This window comes from Callospermophilus lateralis, chromosome 13, assembly GCF_048772815.1.
Source record: "Callospermophilus lateralis isolate mCalLat2 chromosome 13, mCalLat2.hap1, whole genome shotgun sequence".
Classification (NCBI taxonomy): Eukaryota; Metazoa; Chordata; class Mammalia; order Rodentia; family Sciuridae; genus Callospermophilus; species Callospermophilus lateralis.
In genome coordinates, this window is record NC_135317.1 from 57236553 (window position 1) to 57256906 (window position 20354).

The window sequence follows — 20354 nt, forward strand, 5'->3', positions numbered from 1 at the left end:
TATTTTAATAATAATTGACTATTTAAATTTATTCCATTGAGATCTGTATTTAATCCTCTTGGGTCTGAAGACATCTTTATAAATAGCAGCAGTTACTCAGGTTGATAAAGCTTTGCCATATGTTCCATGAGCACACAGGTAGCATTGAAACAGTGAACAGGAACTGAACCTGTCTCTACAGGATTGTCTGTGACACTAGTTTCTCTTGAATAATAGCTGTTTGCTGAGTCTGTTGATTTTAGGAATGAAATCAAAAGTAGCCAGGATAGAATGGAGAATGCTCAGTTTTTAGGAGTTGTGTAATAGTTGGCTACCTAGTCCTACAGAGCAGAGGGCTGGAAAGCAGCTGTGTGCACTGTTTTCTCTTGTTATTGTTTTACAGGGGCGGTGTCTTCACACCTGGAGCAGCTTTCTCCAAAACAAAATTGATAGACAGACTCGGCCAACATGGTATTGAATTTAGTGTCATTAGCAGCTCTGAAGTCTAAACATTTGAAGAATTAGCTGAAGTCATAAAATGCATGATTAACAGCTTCTGTATCTGATATTTGAAATTCTTCTATAAACCTATCTGACTGTATATGGAAAAGATTGTCAAATCTAAATACCTACACATTAAAGGCAGGAAATTGTACTAGCTTACTCTAACTTTCAAATCTCAGCTGATTTATGATTTTCTTGCTTGTGAGAGAAAACTAATATTTGACTGACTTTTTCATTGAAATGTTCTTGGTAAATTTTATGAATGTGCTGGCAGGTCAGATGGTGGAGGAAGTGTCCTTGTCTGTGTTGCTAACTGCATTCCTAGTGAGGATTGCTGGGGCTGGCTTTCAGCCAGGGCAGTAACTGCTGCCTTGCTTGCCATGGTGTTGAATGGAATCTCACCCTCCAGTGAGATTCTCTGCATATTGTGTGAGCTTTTGCTAAATTAAACTGCACTTTTTTTCTATTTTAGCATAGTTTTTCACCCATCTACACTGATTTTGGACTGTTTACCTAAGTTGAATAATAAAGGATTTTCAATTGAATGATGGTTTTTTTCATTTGGACCTGCCACTTTATTTGTGTAGTGATAACTATGTGCTACTTAACATTGGCCTGACTTGTTTACTGCCAATAATTGAGTTTTTCATTCTTTCCCTGGGTCTATACTTGTGATTAGTTTTAAGAATACAATTTGTAAGTTTCTACTGATCTTCTCTATTTAAATAGAACTTTCCTCTAATTTTCTTTTTGTATGTTAACTAGGTTTTGCATTGAAGCCCTAAAATAAAGCAAAGAATTTTTCTTTTTATAATAATCTCATAAGGGAAGGGAAAGTACTAGGGAATGAGACTGATCAAATTATGTTATGTGCATATGTAAACAGGTATAATGAATTCCACTATTATATGTAATTATAATGCACCAATTAAAAAGACAGTAAAAAATAATAATCATATAATAAACACATACATAGTTCATGTTGTTTATTATGTAATGGAGACAGCTACCCCTTTATGGAATTTCTATTTTTAATTAAGAAGCATAACATATATAGAAATATTATTCATGTTAGGAGACCCTTCTGTGCTGTCTTTACAAAAGAAGAGAGGATATGTAACTTGAAAAGGGAGATTCTTTTATTTTTATTTTAAAATTTTTATTTTATTTTTAATTGACAATTATGTATATTTATGGGATACATGATATACACTGAAATCATCAAATCAGTAATTAGCATATCCATCAGCTGAAATAGTTATCATTTCTTTGTGGTAAGAACATTTGAAGACCTCTCTTTTAGCTATTTTGAAACACACATTACTATTAACTATAGTTGGTTTGCTGTGGGATAGAACAGTCAGACTTAATTCTAACAAACTTTGTACCCATTGGCCAATGTCTGTCCCCCTTTCTCTACCCACCTTTTCCCCTAAGCCTTTGGTAGCTACCATATTACTTTCCTTCTATCAGTTGGGTTTTTTTTTTTTTTTTTTAGATTCTGCCTAGAAGATAATATTTTATCTGTTTATGTCTGGTAATTCCCCTTAACATAATGTCCTAGGTTCATCCATGTTGTCACAAATGACAGAATTTCCCATTTCTTTAAGTGTGAATAGTATTCCATTGTGTATCTGTAACACGTTTTAAAACTCCATCAGTAGGTAGATGAACATTTCAGTTCTTTCCATATTCTTACTATAATGAATAATGCTGCATTAAACATGGGCATGCGGGGCTGGGGTTGTGGCTCAGCGGTAGAGTGCCCGCCTAGCATGTACGAGGCTGAGGCAGGAAGATCACAAGTTCAAAGTCAGCCTCAGCATCTTAAAGAGGCCTTGAGTAACTTAGATTCTTTCTCAAAATAAAAAATTAAAAGGATTAAGGATATGGCCCTGTAGTAGTGACCCTGGGTTCAATCCCAAGTACCAAAAACGTCTGATTGAAAGAAGTCTTTCTTTAAAATGGTAGAGTAAGTTAAGTGGGAAATACACAGGTTAGCTTAAGCCCATTAGTACACAAATGATCTTTACCACTAAAGTTTAAATGTTTGCAGTTTTCAGTTGTTGTATCCTCACTGTTTAGTATATAATAAATATTCTCTCTTCTTTTTCACTATAAGAGAAACGTCATTTTTCAGTTTCCATAAGCTGGATTCAAGCAGATCCCCCAGATCCTTTAACATCTGTGATTGTTGGTATACAAATGGTCGAAGCATTTGATCATCTTCCTAAAGAATAAGTGAAAGAAAAAAAATGATAGTAGACTTCATATCACTAGAATGAAAAAATGTATGCATCTCATTGGGGTGCCCAGCAGTTTTTCCCTTTGGCCCGGAAAACTGCATTTGCAAGTGGCTTCCAGAGGCAGTAAGTTACTGGGAGCAACTGATTTGGAGAAGACTACCTGAATGGCCCTGTAGTTATTGCCAATAGGGAACACTGATGAGACAATCCCAACATTTCAGATTGGAATGCTGTATATTAATACCATGGAAGTTCTGAGGTTTTGCAAAGGAAGTCATGGGCATGAGGGTTCTCCCACTTGTAGGGATTTGCTGATGTATCCCCCGTTCCATAGAAGCAGGTACTACTGAAATGGGATTCCAGATTGGCTGTGAGCTAAAGTACCAGTGACAAATGATGGAGGAGATGGGATTGGGACTTACTGAGCATGGAAATGCACAGGGGGCAGTCTGTAATACAGCATTTTCTTTTACTTTTTATTTTACTGATTAGTGAAATACCTGTTCAGATTTGCCCATTTTTCCCAATGAGTATTCCGTGTTGTCTTTGTCTTATTTTAAAAGTAATTGTTTAAATATTCTGAGAACTAATGCTTGATAAATATGGCTTAGCCAGCCTGGTGACACAGGCCTGTAATCCCAGCAACTTGGGAGACCGAACCAGGAGTATTTCAAGTTCAAATCCAACCTCAGCAACTCATTTTGAGACTGACTAAAATAAAATTTAAAAGGGCGAGAGGATGTAGCTCAGTGGTAAAGCATCCCCAGGTTTAATCCCTAATAAATAAATAAACAAATAAGGATTAATACTCAAGAAATTTGGATTATGAAGCATTTCAGATTTTGACTTTTCAGATTCAGGGTGCTCAACTGGTAAAAACTATACAAATATTCCAAAATTCAAATTGTAATACAAGTTGTTTCTCTCGGGCTGAGGCTTACTTTTATATTTGTGAATGACATCTTTCATCTAACCAGTTTTTCTTTTATTTTTTATTGGGAGGTTTGCAGACAAAAGAGGACCCAAAATGTGTGTGCACATCGAGTTACAGTGAGCACACCTTCTCGAGCAAGGGCCTGCTTTAGTCCTCTCACACTTACTTCCCTTCCCTCAGAAACAATCCATAGCCTGATCTTTGTGATAATCGTTTATCATTTTCTTGCCTTTCTGAACACTTTCACCACGTAGAATGCATCCCTAAACAGTATGTTTTACTTGTCTTTAGACATTTATGAAATCATGCTGGATGTCATCTTTTGTGACTTGAAGGTATCCATCACTTATTGGTGGTTGATATTCATCCTTGTTGTATGTGACTATGATTTATTTTCATAGCACATTTTCTGCAGAATAGATGGTGCCATAATTTTCCCATTTTCTGTGAGTATACATTAGGGATGTGTCTGGTTTGGTGCTATTATGGAAGATGCTGTTAAGAGGAGCCAGTACATATGCAAGGTTTCCTGTAACCTTTCATAGTTGAGCCCTCATCTGAACCACAGAACAGAAAATCATTTGAGTAACTCTCAATTTTTTTTTTAATATTCTTTTTAGTTGTAGATGGACACAATGCTTTATTTTGTTTAATTATTTTATGTGGTGCTGGGGATCAAACCAGGGCCTCACACATACTAAGCAAGTGCTCTACCACTGAGCTACAATCCCGGCCCAACTCTCAATTCTTTCAAGAAGGGTATATAACTGGTGCCTCTTTAGATGGATAAGAATTAATTTCTTACATCTATCAAATGACTTATTGCAGTAGGTTCTCAAACTGTAGTTTAAGGCAGAATCACTGGGGCAGGGGTGTTCAAACATCATTAGGCCTACTTTCAGAAATTCTGATTCAGTAGGCTGGGGTAGCTACCAGAATCTTCATTTTGAAAAAAAAAATTTGTTTATATTTTTTAGTTGTAGTTGGACACAATATCTTTATTTTTATGTGGTGCTGAGGATCTAACCCAGTGCCTCACACATGCAAGGCAGGCACTCTACCACTGAGCTATAGTTCCAGCCCTGGAATCTGCATTTTTAACAAGATTCCTGGTGATACTGAAGCTGCTAATTAGGGGACCACACTCACAATCTCTGCCTGAAAGAATTAGGGCTTACTTCTCTGCAGATCCATTTTCTTTCATAGAAAAAGAAAAAGTTGAATTACAGATTTCTTGGACATAGTATCTTCAACTTAATTAGTTAGTAAGTGCCAAGTAAATTTTAAGTGAATATACACCACCAACCATGCCCAATTTTCTGTTGTTTCATATCTGCATCGAATCTTGATGTAAGAATATTTAACTTTTGCTACTATGGATAGTTTATAATGGTTATCAATTAGTATTTCCCAATCTATTAATGACCATAAGTACTTTTAAAAAAAATTTTATATGTAGATGGACAGCATGCCTTTATTTGTTTGTTCTTTTGATGGATAGAGTTCATGATTTAGTCAACTTTTCAGTCTCTCTTTAAAACTAGCTGGTTTTGTCATGAGTAAGAAATCCTTTCCATTGTGAGGTTATGAAGAGTCAGGGTTGTGCCTTTCACATTTGAGTCTTTAATTTGCACCTAAAATTGATTTAGAACTACATTTAGTTTCATTTTCTTCATCTGATTTTCTGTGTCTATCAAAGATAAATAGCTTGAAAGGAGGAAAGGTTTATTCTGGCTCATGGTTTCAGAAGCTTCAGTCCATGGTCACTTCGCCCTGTTGCTTTGGGCCTGTCGTGACACAGTACGTCATGGCAAAAGAAGCATGTGGAAGAAAACTGGTCACCGCATGGTGGTTGGGAATAGAAGAGAGGGGAAGGGGCCTGAGTCCCAATATCCCCTTCAAAGGCTCTCCCCTAGCAACCCAACTTCCTTCTATTAGCCTCACCTTCTAAGGGTTCTACCACCTCCCAGGGGCACCCATGCCATTAGCATCTGAATCTTTGGGGAACAACCCAGAACCAAACCATAATACCACCTAAATTCCTAGTTCTCCAAACACTGTGTATGAAAAGGTCCATGCTGCACACTCATCTGCAGCTTCATCTCAGTCTATATCAAGTCTCTAGTACAGAATGGGCCTTCTGTTATTTTCTTTTGTTGTCTTTATTTTACCAACACCTCATCTGGAAAATAAAGTGTTATCAGGCAAGACAAGTCATTCTACCTTCTTCTCAGCTCTTCATCTTGTCTTGGCTTTTCTTTCCATTTGCAATTCCATATAAATTATAGATCATTTTTTCAGGTTCCATTACATTTGCTTGGGATACATTGAATCTTGGGGAGAATTACAGACTTACAATAGCAATTCCCAAACCATGGAGACATAGCCTATTTCTCCATCTTGGGAGGTCGTCTTTGACATCTCTATTTTTTTTCACAGAAGTACTGCATACTTTATGTTAGCTATCAGCCTAAGTATTTCATATATTTGATACAATTATAAATGGCATCAAAAATATATATGTATACATTATATATATACAAATATAATGTATATATTCAAATATACTTGACTTTTATATTGATTTTATAACCAGCAATTGGGTAATTCTATTAATTTATGTATAAATTCTGTGGGGTTTTCTATTTATATAAGCATGCCATCTGGGAATAGTAATGGAGGCTGCACAGTATAATGCAGGGAGCTGCCCTGGCTGGGTTTGCATCGAGGCCCTGCTATTTACAATATATGTATCCTGAAACAAGTTACATAACGTCTCTTACATCTTAGGTCCACAGCCATAAAATAAGGCTAATGGTAGTGGTTATAAGAATTTACTCAATAAATGTAAAATGCTTAGAAAGCGTTATATAAATATGTGCTAAAATTGCAAATCTTGTTTTCTCTTTCTAGTCTTTATACTTTGTATTTCTTGCCTTAATGCAATGGCTGGAACTTAAAGTACAGAAGTGCAATGGCTAGCATCTCTGACTTCTTCTTGATCTTAAAAGGGAAGCTATCAGTAATTTACCACTTTGCCTGAGATCGCCTCTATCAAATTGAGGCATGTCCATTTTATTCTCGAGTTTGACAAGAATATTTGTCTTCATAGGATGCTAAATTTTTTTCACATGCTTTTCCATCTGTTGAAATAATCAGATTGTTTTTCTACTGAAATGTAATATGATGAGTTATATTTGATTTTATAATTATAAACAAAACTTGCATTTCTGGGATATTCTATATATTGTAAAGTGAATGAATAGCAATCCTACAGTGCCTTGGCTGTCTGGAAGCAGCCAGATGTGCACTAAAATAGAAAGCCCTGAGCAAAGGTGGATGGAGGCCTGAGAGAGCAGAGGACCATGCTTTTAAGGCCTTTACTTTCTCATCTGCTTAAACACACATGTCCTCAAGCTCAGGAAATGCATTTAAATTTAATGGAAATAGATTTCTTTTGTTCCCATGATTCTGGCTACTTACAGGAGGTTTATACTGCCAAAGTCTGAGAAATTGCCGTTTTGCTATGTTCATGCTTTGGTAATACACCTTGAGAGCTTTAGCAAACTCCTTGTCGCAGCTGGCTTGCTGAGTGCACATTTGATGGATCTCTCTGGCTGATGGCAGTTGTGATGTCATCTCACTTATCTTCAGGGTACTGGAAGGCTTATGGGCTTGAGGAAGAAGAAAATTCATTTACAGATATCTATACTTATTTATTTTGGTGGCATTCTTCTATATCTGCATTTATCAGCATATTTGTGGCACCAGTTTGAACCCATGCAAAGAAATCTCGCAAGGCAAAAGAAAAACAAAATGCCTGTTTTTTTAATGATACAAAACATGAATTAAAACATGAAAAAGTCCGTGTCTAGCTGGGCAAAGTGGTGGGCACCTATAATCCCAGCTACATAAGAGGCTAAGGCAGGAGGATCACAAGTTTTAAGTCAGCCTTAGCAGCTTTTTATTTTGAGATTCTACCTCAAAATTTAAAAGTGGAGGGGGTCTGGGGGTATAGCTCAGTGGTAGAATACTTGCCTATCACATATGAGACCCTGGGTTCCATCCCTAGCACCCTAACAACAAAGGCCATGTCTTAAAAAACCAAACACACATCTCAAATGTTGGAGCTTTGGAGATAAGCTCAACATCCACAACTGGAGCAGTCTGTCACCTTGTTGACCAGAATCAATTTTCTCCAGCGATTCCTTGAGAAATATGTTTTCCTCTCTCAGGGCTCTGTTAATGTTTCTGAGCAGTTCCGTCTCCTGTTCTAACTTGAGCACTTTCAGATAAAGTTCCGATGTCTGATTTGATGCCATCTACAAAAGATATGTCATTTCAGCCTCTTACCTACAGATCTTTTGAGATTGGCAATTTTTACTATTTCAGGTAAACCAGATGGAATAGGGAGGTGGTGAGCAGGATTTATAAGCCCCTTAAACTAAGGGTACTCAAGTACACCAGGAAAGTTCTGTTAAGAGGAACAACACTGACGATCCTTAAGTGGCTGTCACCTGATATTTTTCTAGTCACCTTTGATGCCAATTGTAATTCACATGTACACACCTGGCTTGTATCCTTCACATCGGAAATTTTCTTGGTATCTACCATGATGTGGCCTTCATCTGTGACCATGAAGTCCAGCTGAGAGCAGCTCAGTTCAGCACAGCCTTCTGTAGTGTGGTAGAGACACCATCAAAGAAAAGAAGTCTAAGTTGTCCAGCCCTAGTGTTGAGTGAAATGTTAAACCATGTGTTGTTAATGTTAAACCTGCTAGACTAGGACCCAGAGGCCCACGGAGAAAGGTGACACTGGCCACTGCCATAAAGACCCTGACTGCCTCCCTTTTCTACCTCTTCTGCAGCACTGGGCATACTGACATTATGTCCGATTGAACAGTGCACATGTGAAAGAGTAAGTACCTTGAAGGCCCCACAAATCAACAATGAGAGCATTTGTCTGTAAATAATTCAGAAACTCCTGAGATGCATTTAAGGCTGCAAATTGTACAATCTCTTCAATTTGGGGATTCACAATTTTCCATATGGGTTTAGTATATAAAGTGTTTGGAAGATCATAAATTCTATACCTGAAAAAAAAGAATATAAAACATAATTTAAATCCAGAAGGGACACATTTGTAAAGGAAAGAATCAGATGAACCCAGACATATAACCCATGCATGAGTTAGATAAAGAGATAAATTATAATCTATGTTCATGATTGTGGCCTCCAACATCTCAATTGTTCTACATGGGTATTATCACAATGTGACTAATAAAAAAGGAAAAAGGATTTCAATAAATCCTTTCTACTTAGAGACTCTAAAATTGCTATTTTCCCATGTAGGGTGGTTGGTTGGTTTTTGTTCTTCAAAGTAACTCTTTATTACCTTATCTTTTAATATCCTTTTCACCTAATGAGTCTGACCATATCTGATGCATCTGCCATACCATAATACAGTTCTTTTGTTTCTAATAAAAACATTTTACTTAAATAATACAGTTTTGAATGATATTCCTTCTATAAATAAAATTTTTGACTCAACTATTTCAGTTACATAAAAGGTTCAATATATAATGACCACAACCCAGTGACCTGGAGGGACATTTGGCTGGCTTCTCTGCTTAATAGGTGGGGGCAAATAGCTTTCTGTTTGTTCAACCTCAAAATGACTAAGAAAATTACATTATAAACTCATTTTTTTAATATTTATTTTTTGGTTGTAACTGGACACTATATCTTTATTTATTTTTATGTGGTGCTAAGGATCGAACCAGGGCCTCCCAAGTGCTAGGCGAGCGCTCTACCACTGAGCCACAATCCCAGCCCCTAAACTCATTTTTAAAACTTGAGAAAATGGGGCCGGAGTTGTGGCTCAGCAATGGAATGCTCACCTAACATGTGCAAGGCCCTGGGTTCCATCCTCAGCACCACATAAAGATAAATAAAATAAAGATATGGTATCCAAAAACAACTAAAAAGTAAATATTAAAAAAAAAACTTGAGGAAACACTCCTTCCCTCCAAAAGCCACACAGCAGGTAGCTTATGAAAGAAGCTATGGCACAGGGTAATACCCCATTTGAATGCCCCGCTTTGCATCTTCCTTTAGCCACTTGACACCAAGGCACTGGACAATGTGAATCTGGAAATCCATCCTCTTGCCCAGCAGCTCACAAGGATCAATAACCACGTCCTCCTCACCATGTGCTCTACAAACAGAAGAGGTAGACATTGATCTCAGGTTAAGCAGGGTCCAAGCAAGTTGGCATTGTTAAGTTCAGGCAGTAAAATAGAAAACTTAAAGAGAAAGCTAATTTCATTGAAGGAAGGCTAGTATTAATTACCAACTGTAGAATTCATTCAAGAGACAATAAGAGTCAACTCTAGGGCTGGGGTGGTGGCTCAGTGGTAGAATGCTTGCCTAGCATGCATGAGGCACTGGGTTCCATCCTCGGCACCAAATAAATACATTTTTTTTTTTAAGAATCAACTCTATACTGATGCTTTAAGGTCAGTTATGGACCATTTCATGGAGATCACGGGGCTGGGGTGTAACTCAAGGCTTTAGCATTTGCCCACCATGAAGCTCTGGGTTCCATCCTCCAGCATCACAAAACAAAGCAAAAAGGAGCTCACAACCCAGAGAAGGGAGTATGAACCACTTCATGCAATGAATGCACACAGATGTCAGTGCTACACTTCATTGAAAATTCAAGTATGTCCCCAGTAGGAAGAAGGGGAATGGCAGCTGGCTGCTGAGATTGCAGCCTCCTAAGTTGGCACTGGTGAATTCCTTGTAGTCTCGAGTACACCTCAGACCTACAAGGTCAGAGACTGATTCAGACAGCTTTCTAAGGGACCTCTCACATCAGCAAGCTCACAAAGTCTGACACCTATAAACTAGAATGCCACTTTATTTATTTGCAATATAACCATCAGGCAGCCTAGAAGGTCAAGGTACCCAAGTGACCAGAATGTTTCTTGAGTCCCAGTTGGTCAGCCTGGACTCTTAGTCACAGAACCTTGAGGTTCCTTTACTCCTTTCTTGAGCTATTTTCCTCTTCAGCAATTGCATTGGGTGCTCTGAAGGCATTGGCATCCAGACCAGGCGCCTCTGCCAGCCTCTTTGATTAGGATTACTTAAAAGACTGTAGTCAGTCTTTTGTATAGACTTAAAAAGACAGCTTTTGTATAGACTGCCTAAGACCTAAAGAGAAACGACAGATGAGATAGCCTAAGAGAACAGTAAAAGATAGCATAGCAGAGTTTAGAACAGAACTGATAGCCTGAAGCAAACTGACACCCATGGAAGTTCAGAAAACATCACAGAAAGCCAGAAATCTCTCTTCCTACCTTGAAAAAAAGGACCAAAGAAATAGGCCTCTATCTCAGAGAAGAAGGGGTAAGCTAGAAGATCGCCTCTCTGCTTCTTACTCTAGGGAATCACCCGCAGGATGGGCCTACAGCATGGGAAAAGCATCCTGTGTGGGTGGATACCAGACCTCACAGGTGCCAGGAGAGGGTTCATTTGCTTCTCTCCTATAAGGGTCAACTCAGGACTTGATTTTTGTTCAAGTTTCCTTCTGCTACTCCTATCTCTTTATGGGATGTCGTCCTCATTCCTTTGGTTCCTCAGAGCAGTGCTGAGTTGTCTCAAATGCAGCTGGCATTTTAGGGAAGCTGATTTGGCTTCCATGGCAAAATCATATTCCATGAGCCAAATGATAAATGCATGAGCTCATTCATTTGTCTCATGAATGACCCCTTCAGGTACCAAGTTGACTACCCTCTCAGGAGAACTTGGACTTGCTCTGAACTTTCTGTGACTGACCCAGACAGAACTAGGAAGGGGAGGAGACACCCACTGTCCTGTTGGGGAGCAAGAGGCCACGTGGATGTGTAATACTGCCTCCTCCAGTCCATCACAGTTGAGAAACTCCACTTGCTCCTCGAACTTCATGCAGTAAGCAAGCGACTGGAGCCAGACATGAGCTGAGCCCAAGTGGATGACCTCGACAGGATCCCAGAAAGGGTCATCTTCTTGAGTCACGTGGCTGTCTTCTCCATCTAGAAAGCGCTGGTAAAGTTCCTCCATTAGGAATTTCCTATTGATAAACTTGGATTTTGACCAAATCCACACCTGTGAACACAAAGTAGGTCACCAATATTTGGTTTCATCTACTGCTCCAACAGTTCATCCACCTGATTTTTCCCAGCATGCTCCTTCCAGTGGGCTGATTTGGGGTACCCAAGACCACACACCACTCTGCAAACTTAGCTTTGGTGAGGCTCTTCAAGAACACCATATCCATGCTGGACCTGTTATTTAGGTATGCTTGAGTCACTTGAGCCCAGAAAATGACATAGAGGAGATGATGATGGAGTCAGAAAACAGACCCTCCCAGGAAAAATGAAGGTTTGTAGTTTGTGGTACCCAGAATAATGGCCCTCAAAGATGCCCACATTCTAATCCCTGGATTCTATGAATGTGAACTGAGGTTGCAGATAGAATTAAGTCTGCTTATCATCTGAATTAAAATGAGGTTAGTGTGGATTATCCAGATAGGCCCCGTGTACTCACAAGGGCCTTAAATGTGGAAGAGGGAGGCAGAAGAGAGAGGCAGAGAGAGATGTGGTGACCAAAACAGGGTCAGAGAGATATGATGTGGTTAATTTTGAAGATGGAGGAAGGTAGCCATGAGCCAAGGAATTCTGGTAGCCTCTAGAAGCTGGAAAAAGCCAACACATTTTCCCATTGAGCCTCAAGAACAAATTGGCTCTGCCCACACCTTGCTTGTAGCCCAGTGAGACCCCTGTTGGACTTCTAGCCTAGGGAACAATAAGGTAATATGTTTGGGTTTGTGAAAATTTATTACAGCATTAAGGGAAGATAAGCATACAGGAGTGTTTTGTCTAGAAAAAAAGCCTAGAAGTGGCTCCACAGCAGAAGGGAGAGGAAAGAAAACCTCAAGTTTCTATAAAAGATCTACTGAAAGCAATGTCAGCACGGGAATGGATCAGTCAGTGGAGTAGGTGAATGGACTATTCCAGGGTCTTATGAAAGTGTGAATTTTATCATTGCTTCAGAATGGTAAATCTCCCTCTCTTACATGCATTTGCACACACACAAATGTCCACACTTGCACATACATACACACAGACATGGAACCCATAACCAGCTCGGTGAACTTTCAGGCTCCCTTATGGCATTAAAGCTTTTGAGCCATGTTAAGCAAGAAGAAAGAATGTTCAGAGAGGGTGGTTAGGAAAGATCCTGGGAATTGGCACTGTGTGGGAGAGAGACCCAGGTGAGAGAACATGGAAGAGGCTCCCTCAGAACTCCACTTATACTTGGAACACAGCTTGCCTCTTCCCTGGGGTCTCTACTGGTTGCTGCTGGTAAAACAAACAAACAAAACCTGTATGCCTAGAAAAGCTCCTCAGAACGCTGTGGGAGACACACAGCTGCAGGCCTCACACCTCATGAGTCCTTTGGTTGGTCACCTTCACCATGACCTCCTTTTGTAGGTCATAGCCCCTGGAATCTGATGATGCTAGGTTCTTCACCTTCAATTCCATGTTAAGTTCCTAGTAAAAGAAACACTTCATTTATCAGCCCACACCCCCTTTGCAATTTTCTTTTCATTCTTCCCACACTTGGGTTTTTTTTAAAAGAACATGGCTTGACTCTTGTGCTTGAAATTCTTGCCAAGAGAAATGACGGAATACTGGAATTTCTCAACCACATCCTGGAACTAACTCTTAACAGTACTTACTAATGTGATTAAATCTCTTACAAGATTCCCACTGACTGGCATCTGTCACTGGAACCAACCCCAGCCAGGTCCTCTCTGTGGCCCAACAATCATCAAGGTGCCAAAAGAGGCACTGGAACAATCAGGAATAGGTGATTATGGCCAGCAAGAGTTGGTCTGGGTGCTGGTGGCCCTGGTAGCATAGCTGTGGCTGGAATGGTGCTCAGGGTGGGGAGGAGTCACGGGTATTAGGCTAGTTTCTGTTACTAGCTCACTGTGGGATCTTAGGGAAACCCCACATCTCTGTAGACCTCAAGGTTCTCTCTGGAACTGGACCTGATACTGTACTGTGTTTGGGCTTTAGATAAATTACCTTCTTCAGTTCTTCACTCATTTGATTTGCTTCTGCAACCAATGGCATGAGTTTGACGTAGTCTTGGAAGACAGCCAGGACACTGGGGTCAGCTTGGCCATCTCCACTGCCCCCAGCACCTTGCGAAAGCCAGAATGGAAAAGAAAATTTGTCACTTTTCAGTGATAACTTTCCAGCTATGAATAAATGTGTATTTTCATTCACCCATTCATAGAGTTGGTCTTCTCAACCCAGGGATCTTGGCTGCACCATGGCAGGAGGCTCTCTGCCTCCAGTTCCCATTCCTGGTCTCAAGGCCCTTGACCCAAGGTGACTCCAAACTTTCCAGGCAGGGGCAAGGGCAGGGGTAAAAATCTGGCTCAAGGGAAAGTCTGGGGATTTATCCCAAAGCTTCGGTGCACAGCACGCAGGCTGTTCTTACTTGGGTTCTATTCGGGTGGTTTGTTTCGCTTCATTGTGTCACTAGCCCTGTGCTGGGAAGGCAACTGGGCAGTCACTCACTGTGAACAAACCAATGAGTAGGTGGATTGTTCAGGCCTTGTTGGTTTGATTTTGGACAAAAACTTCAGCAAAAGAAGAACAAAGAGGTGAATTTCAATTTATTTTGCTAAAATTCGGATTAAAACACGTTGGTGTAGAGAAAAGGGAGGAACTTTTGCATACAGGCAGTTGTAGCCCACTGCTCTCCATCTACTGTTTATTTTTATTTTTTTTAATTTCTATTTTTAGTTATATAGATGGACACAATATCTTTATTTATTTTTATGTGGTGCTGAGGATCGAACCCAGTGCCTCACACATGCAAGGCAAGTGCTCTACCACTGAGCCACAACCCCAGCCCACACACCATTCTCTTTATAGTCCTTTGAATGGTCTGTACCCTTATTCCTGAGTTTAATGGATTAAATCTTTGACATGGATTTACTCTATTATTTATATGGAAATGATATTTTAATGAGGTACACTACTCTGACCCAATAAAAGATGACTGTCTTGAGGAAAACACACAGTGAAAACAGTTGCATTCAAATCAGCTCATGGAAGATGCCAAAAGTTGGATCCAGGAGCCACTTACCAAGCTTGTCCATGCTTACTCCCTCCGCAGCTGCCCTCTCCAACTGGAAAAAGTCATAGTCAAATCTGCTCAAGTCCTCACTGCCCCGCTCTGAAGGAAATCCAACGTAGAGGTAGGCACTGTTGGACCCCAAAATAATGCGGTCCTAGGGAGGAAACATAGGCTCAGGGGAAGGGTGCTGCCTTCACCTCAGCCTGAGATCAGAAGGCGAGAGTCATACTGCTTCAGGAGGAGCCATAGCCCCATGTCCCTTGTACTAGAGTGATCTGAGGAAAATTTTGCCCTTGAAAATCCCCCAAACAGGGAAAAGACTCATATTGGAGGAGGAAAAGCGTCATCTTGCTTTCATCAGCAGAAGAGCACTACCTGCCTGCCAGGCCCAGGAGAATCAATGGAAAACAGACCTCACCCTTCCCTTGTAAGACTTACGGAAAAACTGAGTACTCATAAACTGTTTAAAAAAAAAAAGTCCAGGGGCTTCTACACAGTGTCCAATGGGTCTAATTCAGGCTGGGGATTACAAAGATCCTCTTGGAAGATGGAATTTTAAAGTTGAGACTTCATGTGTGAGATGTTTGGGTGAGGCAGAGATGGCTACTGCTGAGCCAATCAAAAAGAGGTCAGCAAGATCCGGGCAGAGGTGCAGGACAGTGAGGCCTGAGGAAGCTGGGGCAGGGACAGCTCACGCAGGAGTCCTAAGGGGGATCACTAAAGGATTTCCAGAAGGAAGCAACCAACTCTGTCTACCAATCTAAAAGGGTCTGTAGCTATTGGGCAGAGGACAGACTGGAGAGGGGAGAGAAAAAAGAAGCTATAGGAGCTACTGTGGTGGTAGAGCCTCTGACTAGAATGGTGGGGAGGAGATGAAGAGGGACCAATGTTTGCCAGAGGCTGTATGTTTAAAAAAAAAAAAAAAAAAAAAAAGTCTCAAATGTCAGAACTGTAAGAGATCCTGGGACTTATTCAGCTCAGTCCTTTTTTGTAGATGAAATCCAGAGAAGTGCAGTGACTTACCCAAGAATAACACATATGAAGTAGGGCCAGATCTGTCACTCTGGAAACCATGCCCAAGTAACTTACCATAAAGCAGTAGCAGAAGCCACAAGGTGAGATGCACCCAGACCAACTCAGCTCTTCCCAGAGCCCCTCAGCTAGCTCTCAGGTAGGACTTAGAAACTTCTGTGGCCCAGGAGGAAATTTACCAAATGCTGCAGCTTTGTCCTGGAAGTGATGGGCACCCCATTCACAACAACCTTGCATTTCCTGTGTGGAGTGACTGTCACTTTACCATCCACGTTCATAAAGGAAGCATGTTCATCTGAAATTCTATGAAGACAAGAGTGTCTCAGTCATCCAGTGGATTTCAATTTTAGTGAACAGTGAGGTTGTTCTCTCTCATTTGCACAATACCCAAAGTATTTGTCAAGGCTTCCTCAGGACTGTGGCTAAAGGGAAGTGGGAATAGAGGGAAGGGCCCTTCCTTAAGGAAGTGGTGAGTGGCAGACAGCAAAGCAGCTATTTTATTAACAGAAACAAGCCCCAGCTGAGGGCCTAGAGCTGCAAATCACCTACAGACACAGAGATCAGCACCAGTCCTCAAAAGCCCACAGGCCAGTGTGCTTGTTGGTGGGGGGTGGGGTGGGGTGGAGGTGGAGAGTAGGGAGTGGAGGTGGGGGAGGAGGATTGAAAACAGAAATATTTCAGCAGCCAAGATATGGAATCATCCTAGGTACCCATCGGCAAATGAACAGATTAAGAAAAAGTGGGGGCTGCAGTTATAGCTCCATGGCAGAGCGCCTGCCTAGCATGTGTGAGGCACTGGGTTCAATCCTCAGCACCACATAAAATAAATAAATAAGATAAAGGTAAAAAAGAAAAGAATAAGTGGTAAATACATACCAGGGACTATTATTCACATCATGTACAGTAATGTGGTTGGAACTGGAAGACATTCTATTTAGTAAAATATGACAGGCACAGAAAATACCACATATTCTCTCACTTATGTGAAAGCTAAAAGGCTGATCTCAAAAAAAGTGTGAAATAGTGGTTACCAGAGCCTGGGAAGAGTGCCAAGGAGGGAGGGATGGAGAGAGGACGGTTAGTGGGGCACAATTTGATAAGAGAAATAACTTCTAACGGCCGGCAGCCCAGTAGGATAATGAAGGTGGACAACAACTAATAGAATATTTCAAAATAGCTAGAAAAGAAGATTTTTAATGTTTATAACAGAAATATATGGCTGAGGTGAAAGATATTTCAATGAGCCTGATCTGATCTTACCCATTATACACACATACTGCAATGTCACCCTGTACTCAATAAATATGTACAGTTATCGTGTCAAAAACAATTTTAAAGAAATTTCAGAAGAGACGCTTAGGAGGGTGACTTCAAAATACATATGTACAGGTAAGTGTAGATCTGTTTCTGGGCCTTTATCCATAATAATCCAGACTTTATGTGACAAGACTTGAGGCTGGGTATCTGAGGCTGAATGTCCCGGACACAGAGACACATGGCCCAGTCCACATCCCTTGTTTGCATGGGGCCCAGGGGTCTTGTGGGGAAGGTTTTGACTTCAGCTCATCAGTGGAATTCAGCCATTTGCAGACCTGTGTATTGGACAGGCCGTGGTCCAGGTGAGATGGTGCCAACAGGCCTTGGGTCAGCACCCCCTAAACGTGTCTCACAGGGTCCATGTGCTTTGCTCAGGAGGGCTGAGGGACTTTGGGAGCACTGGCCAGGGAGACCTCTTTCTGACTGCTGGCTGAGGCCTGTGGGCAGTTGGAACACAGTGGTTCTAGAAATATTAGAGAACCCCAGTGTGGCCACCCAACCAGAGAGGCCGCAGAACTTGGGGACAGCTCTGATTGCATAAACCCACCCTAGGGTTCTTGCACGCACAGGCTTTGGCAGGGGCTTCCTGAGGCATTCCTTAGGGAGAGGAGCACCCCCAAAGTCCGGGCTTTCCATTTGTCCAGTGGGTGAGGGCTCTAAGTATTGCCATCTGAAGATGTGTTTATCTGCGGAGATGAGACTTGGCCTTCCAACTCTGTTTCCTGGTCGGATCTTATTTCAGGGTATGAAGAATTACTATACAAGATCTAGTCACTGATACCCCTCTTTTTTTCTCAAGATTAGAGCCAGGGAAACAGAGCCCGGCACAGTGGATTTCAGTGAGAGAACTCAACCTCCCAGTGACTTTCTTACATGGGTGTTGGAGTGTTCCTGCAGGGAAGTCTGGGAAATTCCTTGTTCCAGCTTATCCAGCAGGACTGGGGGCCTGGCCTGTCCATAACCAGAAGGCCTTCAGGAATCTCTTCTGGATTTAGATGTCCAGATTCTTTAATGCTCAACATTGGTGAACATTGATGCCAATGCACAGAAACTTACCCCAAGCCTTGAAGAGTGATAGCATTCGAAGCAGCTTGACCAGCAACACATGAACCTAAAAAGAGGATAGCTTGTTTGCAAAAATTGTCTGAATTTGACCCTAATGAATAACATGTTTGGTGTTTTGCATGTGACATTTTCTCTCCAGTAGGATAATGTGAAAGGATTTTTCAACCAGGGTTGTCAATCATAATGATCCTTGGACATGACTTGTTTTATGGATAGGTGTTTTACTTTCTGCCCATTTTGGGTGAGATTCCTGACTTTTTGAAATTTCCACCTTTTCTGTGGTCACTAAGTCTTGGTCTTAGAAGATGCACTGAAGCCTGGCATGAAGCTCTCTGTTTCTATCTAGTGACTGGCCACCCCATGGGACAAGCAGAAGGTGTCACCTTCAGCTTCTGGGCGAGCCTGGCCTCAGCCCCCCACCACATCCTGCATGGAGCCTACACATCTGTCTTGGGTATGCACAGCAGCCATGGAGGAGAAAGCCAGGGGCACCCCAGCCTTGGGTGTGGTATTCCAATTATTCAGTGTTTGGGTTGGACAGACATTTCAAGGGCTGTCATCTCCCCAGAAACCACTAAATAAAAATGTAGTGATAAGAACCTGCCTAGAGCAGCTTAAAATGGTGAATTTTATGTTATATATATTACACCACAATTGAAAAAATCCAAAAAAGAGAAAGTATTTCCTTAAGGAAAGAAACAAAAAGAACATATACCATGGGGCAAGAAGCACAAGTGGGTGGAGAGCACTTACCCGTGTGAATGAAGTACTTCAGGACCCCTGTGAGCTGTGGGTCCTCGTTGACGTTGAGAAGGTGAGGAAGGGTCTTCACCATCTGCCGCTCCTAAAGGAGCGAGGTCAGCTGTCAGCCTGAGTGCTTCTGGACAGGAGTGTTCCAAGGCACAGCTGGCCTCTGACCCTGTCCTCCTCCAACCAGGCCCCAATGCCTAGGGTGTGCACGTGCGCAAATTCTCCCCAAACTCCCTTCAGCTGCCCAGGCATTGGCCCCTCCCACCTTGACTTCTTCCCCCACCATTTCTTTCAGGTCCCTAAAGTCCTCCAAATTCCTGTTCCCAGTGTGATGACCCTTCCCTGAGTCTCCATGAAAGCTCTCATTCTCCTCAGTCCAGTGGGCTGGTGAATTGATCATCAACTGTCAATGGCAGAAAATGGCATATTGCAACAACCCTAAGTGCATTTCATTCTTTTACTGACTGTTATTACGGTGATAGAAGATTGACTATCAGGAAGAAGTGAAGTCAACTCGGTCCGCACAAAGAAAACTTTTAAATCTGCAAATCCTTTCTCATTAAGAGTAAAGAGAATGAAAATCTTTCCAATTGTTACTCTTTAGACAGAACACAAAATCCTCTATTCCTGCACTCTGGATCCTGCTAGACCCAAGAGTTGCATGCCTTTCCACCCCTTGCACAGGATGTTACTTTAATAGGGCTTCTGGCTGTGCCCCAGTTATGCTGGCACCTTTAGAATCCTTGGTCCCTAACTTCATCTGGTTTCCTGAAGTCACAGAGCCTTACCTGACTCCTCTTTTACTGTCTGGGGCTTATTCTAGACTACATGAGTCTTCCTGAGTCCAGGTTGGGCTCTCCCTCTACTTCCAAATATTCCAGGTCTGACTCCTATCTTTGGGGTTTGCGCAGAGCCTTGTGGCTGTGGGGAGTAAGGTCGTGGTGGAGGTGGCAGTGGGGAGTAGAGGTGAAGGAGGCATCTCTCTCACCAGGGGACAGCATCACAGCCCAGGGGCTAGGGTGTAGCTCAATCCGAGGGTTCTTGCCTAGCATTTGCAAGGCCCAGGCTCCAATCCCTAGGGTGTGCACATGTGCAAATTCTCCCCAAACTCTAATTACCAACAGCCTTGAATTCCATCCCCAGCCTCACTCAGTAAGCATCAAGGCCTCTCTGCCTCCTTCCCTTTCATGCCCTGCCACTCTTCCCTGAGCTCTTGCCAAGAATAATATAAGTCTTAGGTCATGTGTTACATCGTACACATTCATTAAATCACTAGTTCATTGCCCCTCACCCTAATCTGGGGGCTGACAATAGCCCAGACGGCAC

The 20354-nt window shown here is 41.6% G+C and overlaps 2 protein-coding genes across 2 annotated transcripts in view; one reads left to right on the plus strand and one right to left on the minus strand.

The window, feature by feature from the left end:
• Positions 1-1028, plus strand: part of Sccpdh (saccharopine dehydrogenase (putative)) — a 37904-nt gene extending 36876 nt beyond the window's left edge. The window contains exon 12 of the mRNA XM_076873148.1: positions 383-1028. Within this exon, the coding sequence (XP_076729263.1) occupies positions 383-488 (106 nt within the window). The 3' untranslated portion in view covers positions 489-1028. The remainder of the gene's footprint in view (positions 1-382) is intronic.
• Positions 1029-2557: 1529 nt separating this feature from the next.
• The window catches only part of LOC143412076 (kinesin-like protein KIF28), a 73223-nt gene continuing 55426 nt past the window's right edge, over positions 2558-20354 (minus strand). Inside the window, exons 11-23 of the mRNA XM_076872906.1 lie at positions 19032-19122; positions 18270-18324; positions 16076-16199; positions 14874-15018; positions 13799-13917; positions 13151-13258; positions 11536-11810; positions 9745-9879; positions 8589-8755; positions 8233-8339; positions 7822-7985; positions 7147-7306; positions 2558-2713 (exon numbers count right to left, since the gene is read on the minus strand). Of these exons, the coding sequence (XP_076729021.1) occupies positions 2558-2713; positions 7147-7306; positions 7822-7985; positions 8233-8339; positions 8589-8755; positions 9745-9879; positions 11536-11810; positions 13151-13258; positions 13799-13917; positions 14874-15018; positions 16076-16199; positions 18270-18324; positions 19032-19122 (1806 nt within the window). The remainder of the gene's footprint in view (positions 2714-7146; positions 7307-7821; positions 7986-8232; positions 8340-8588; positions 8756-9744; positions 9880-11535; positions 11811-13150; positions 13259-13798; positions 13918-14873; positions 15019-16075; positions 16200-18269; positions 18325-19031; positions 19123-20354) is intronic.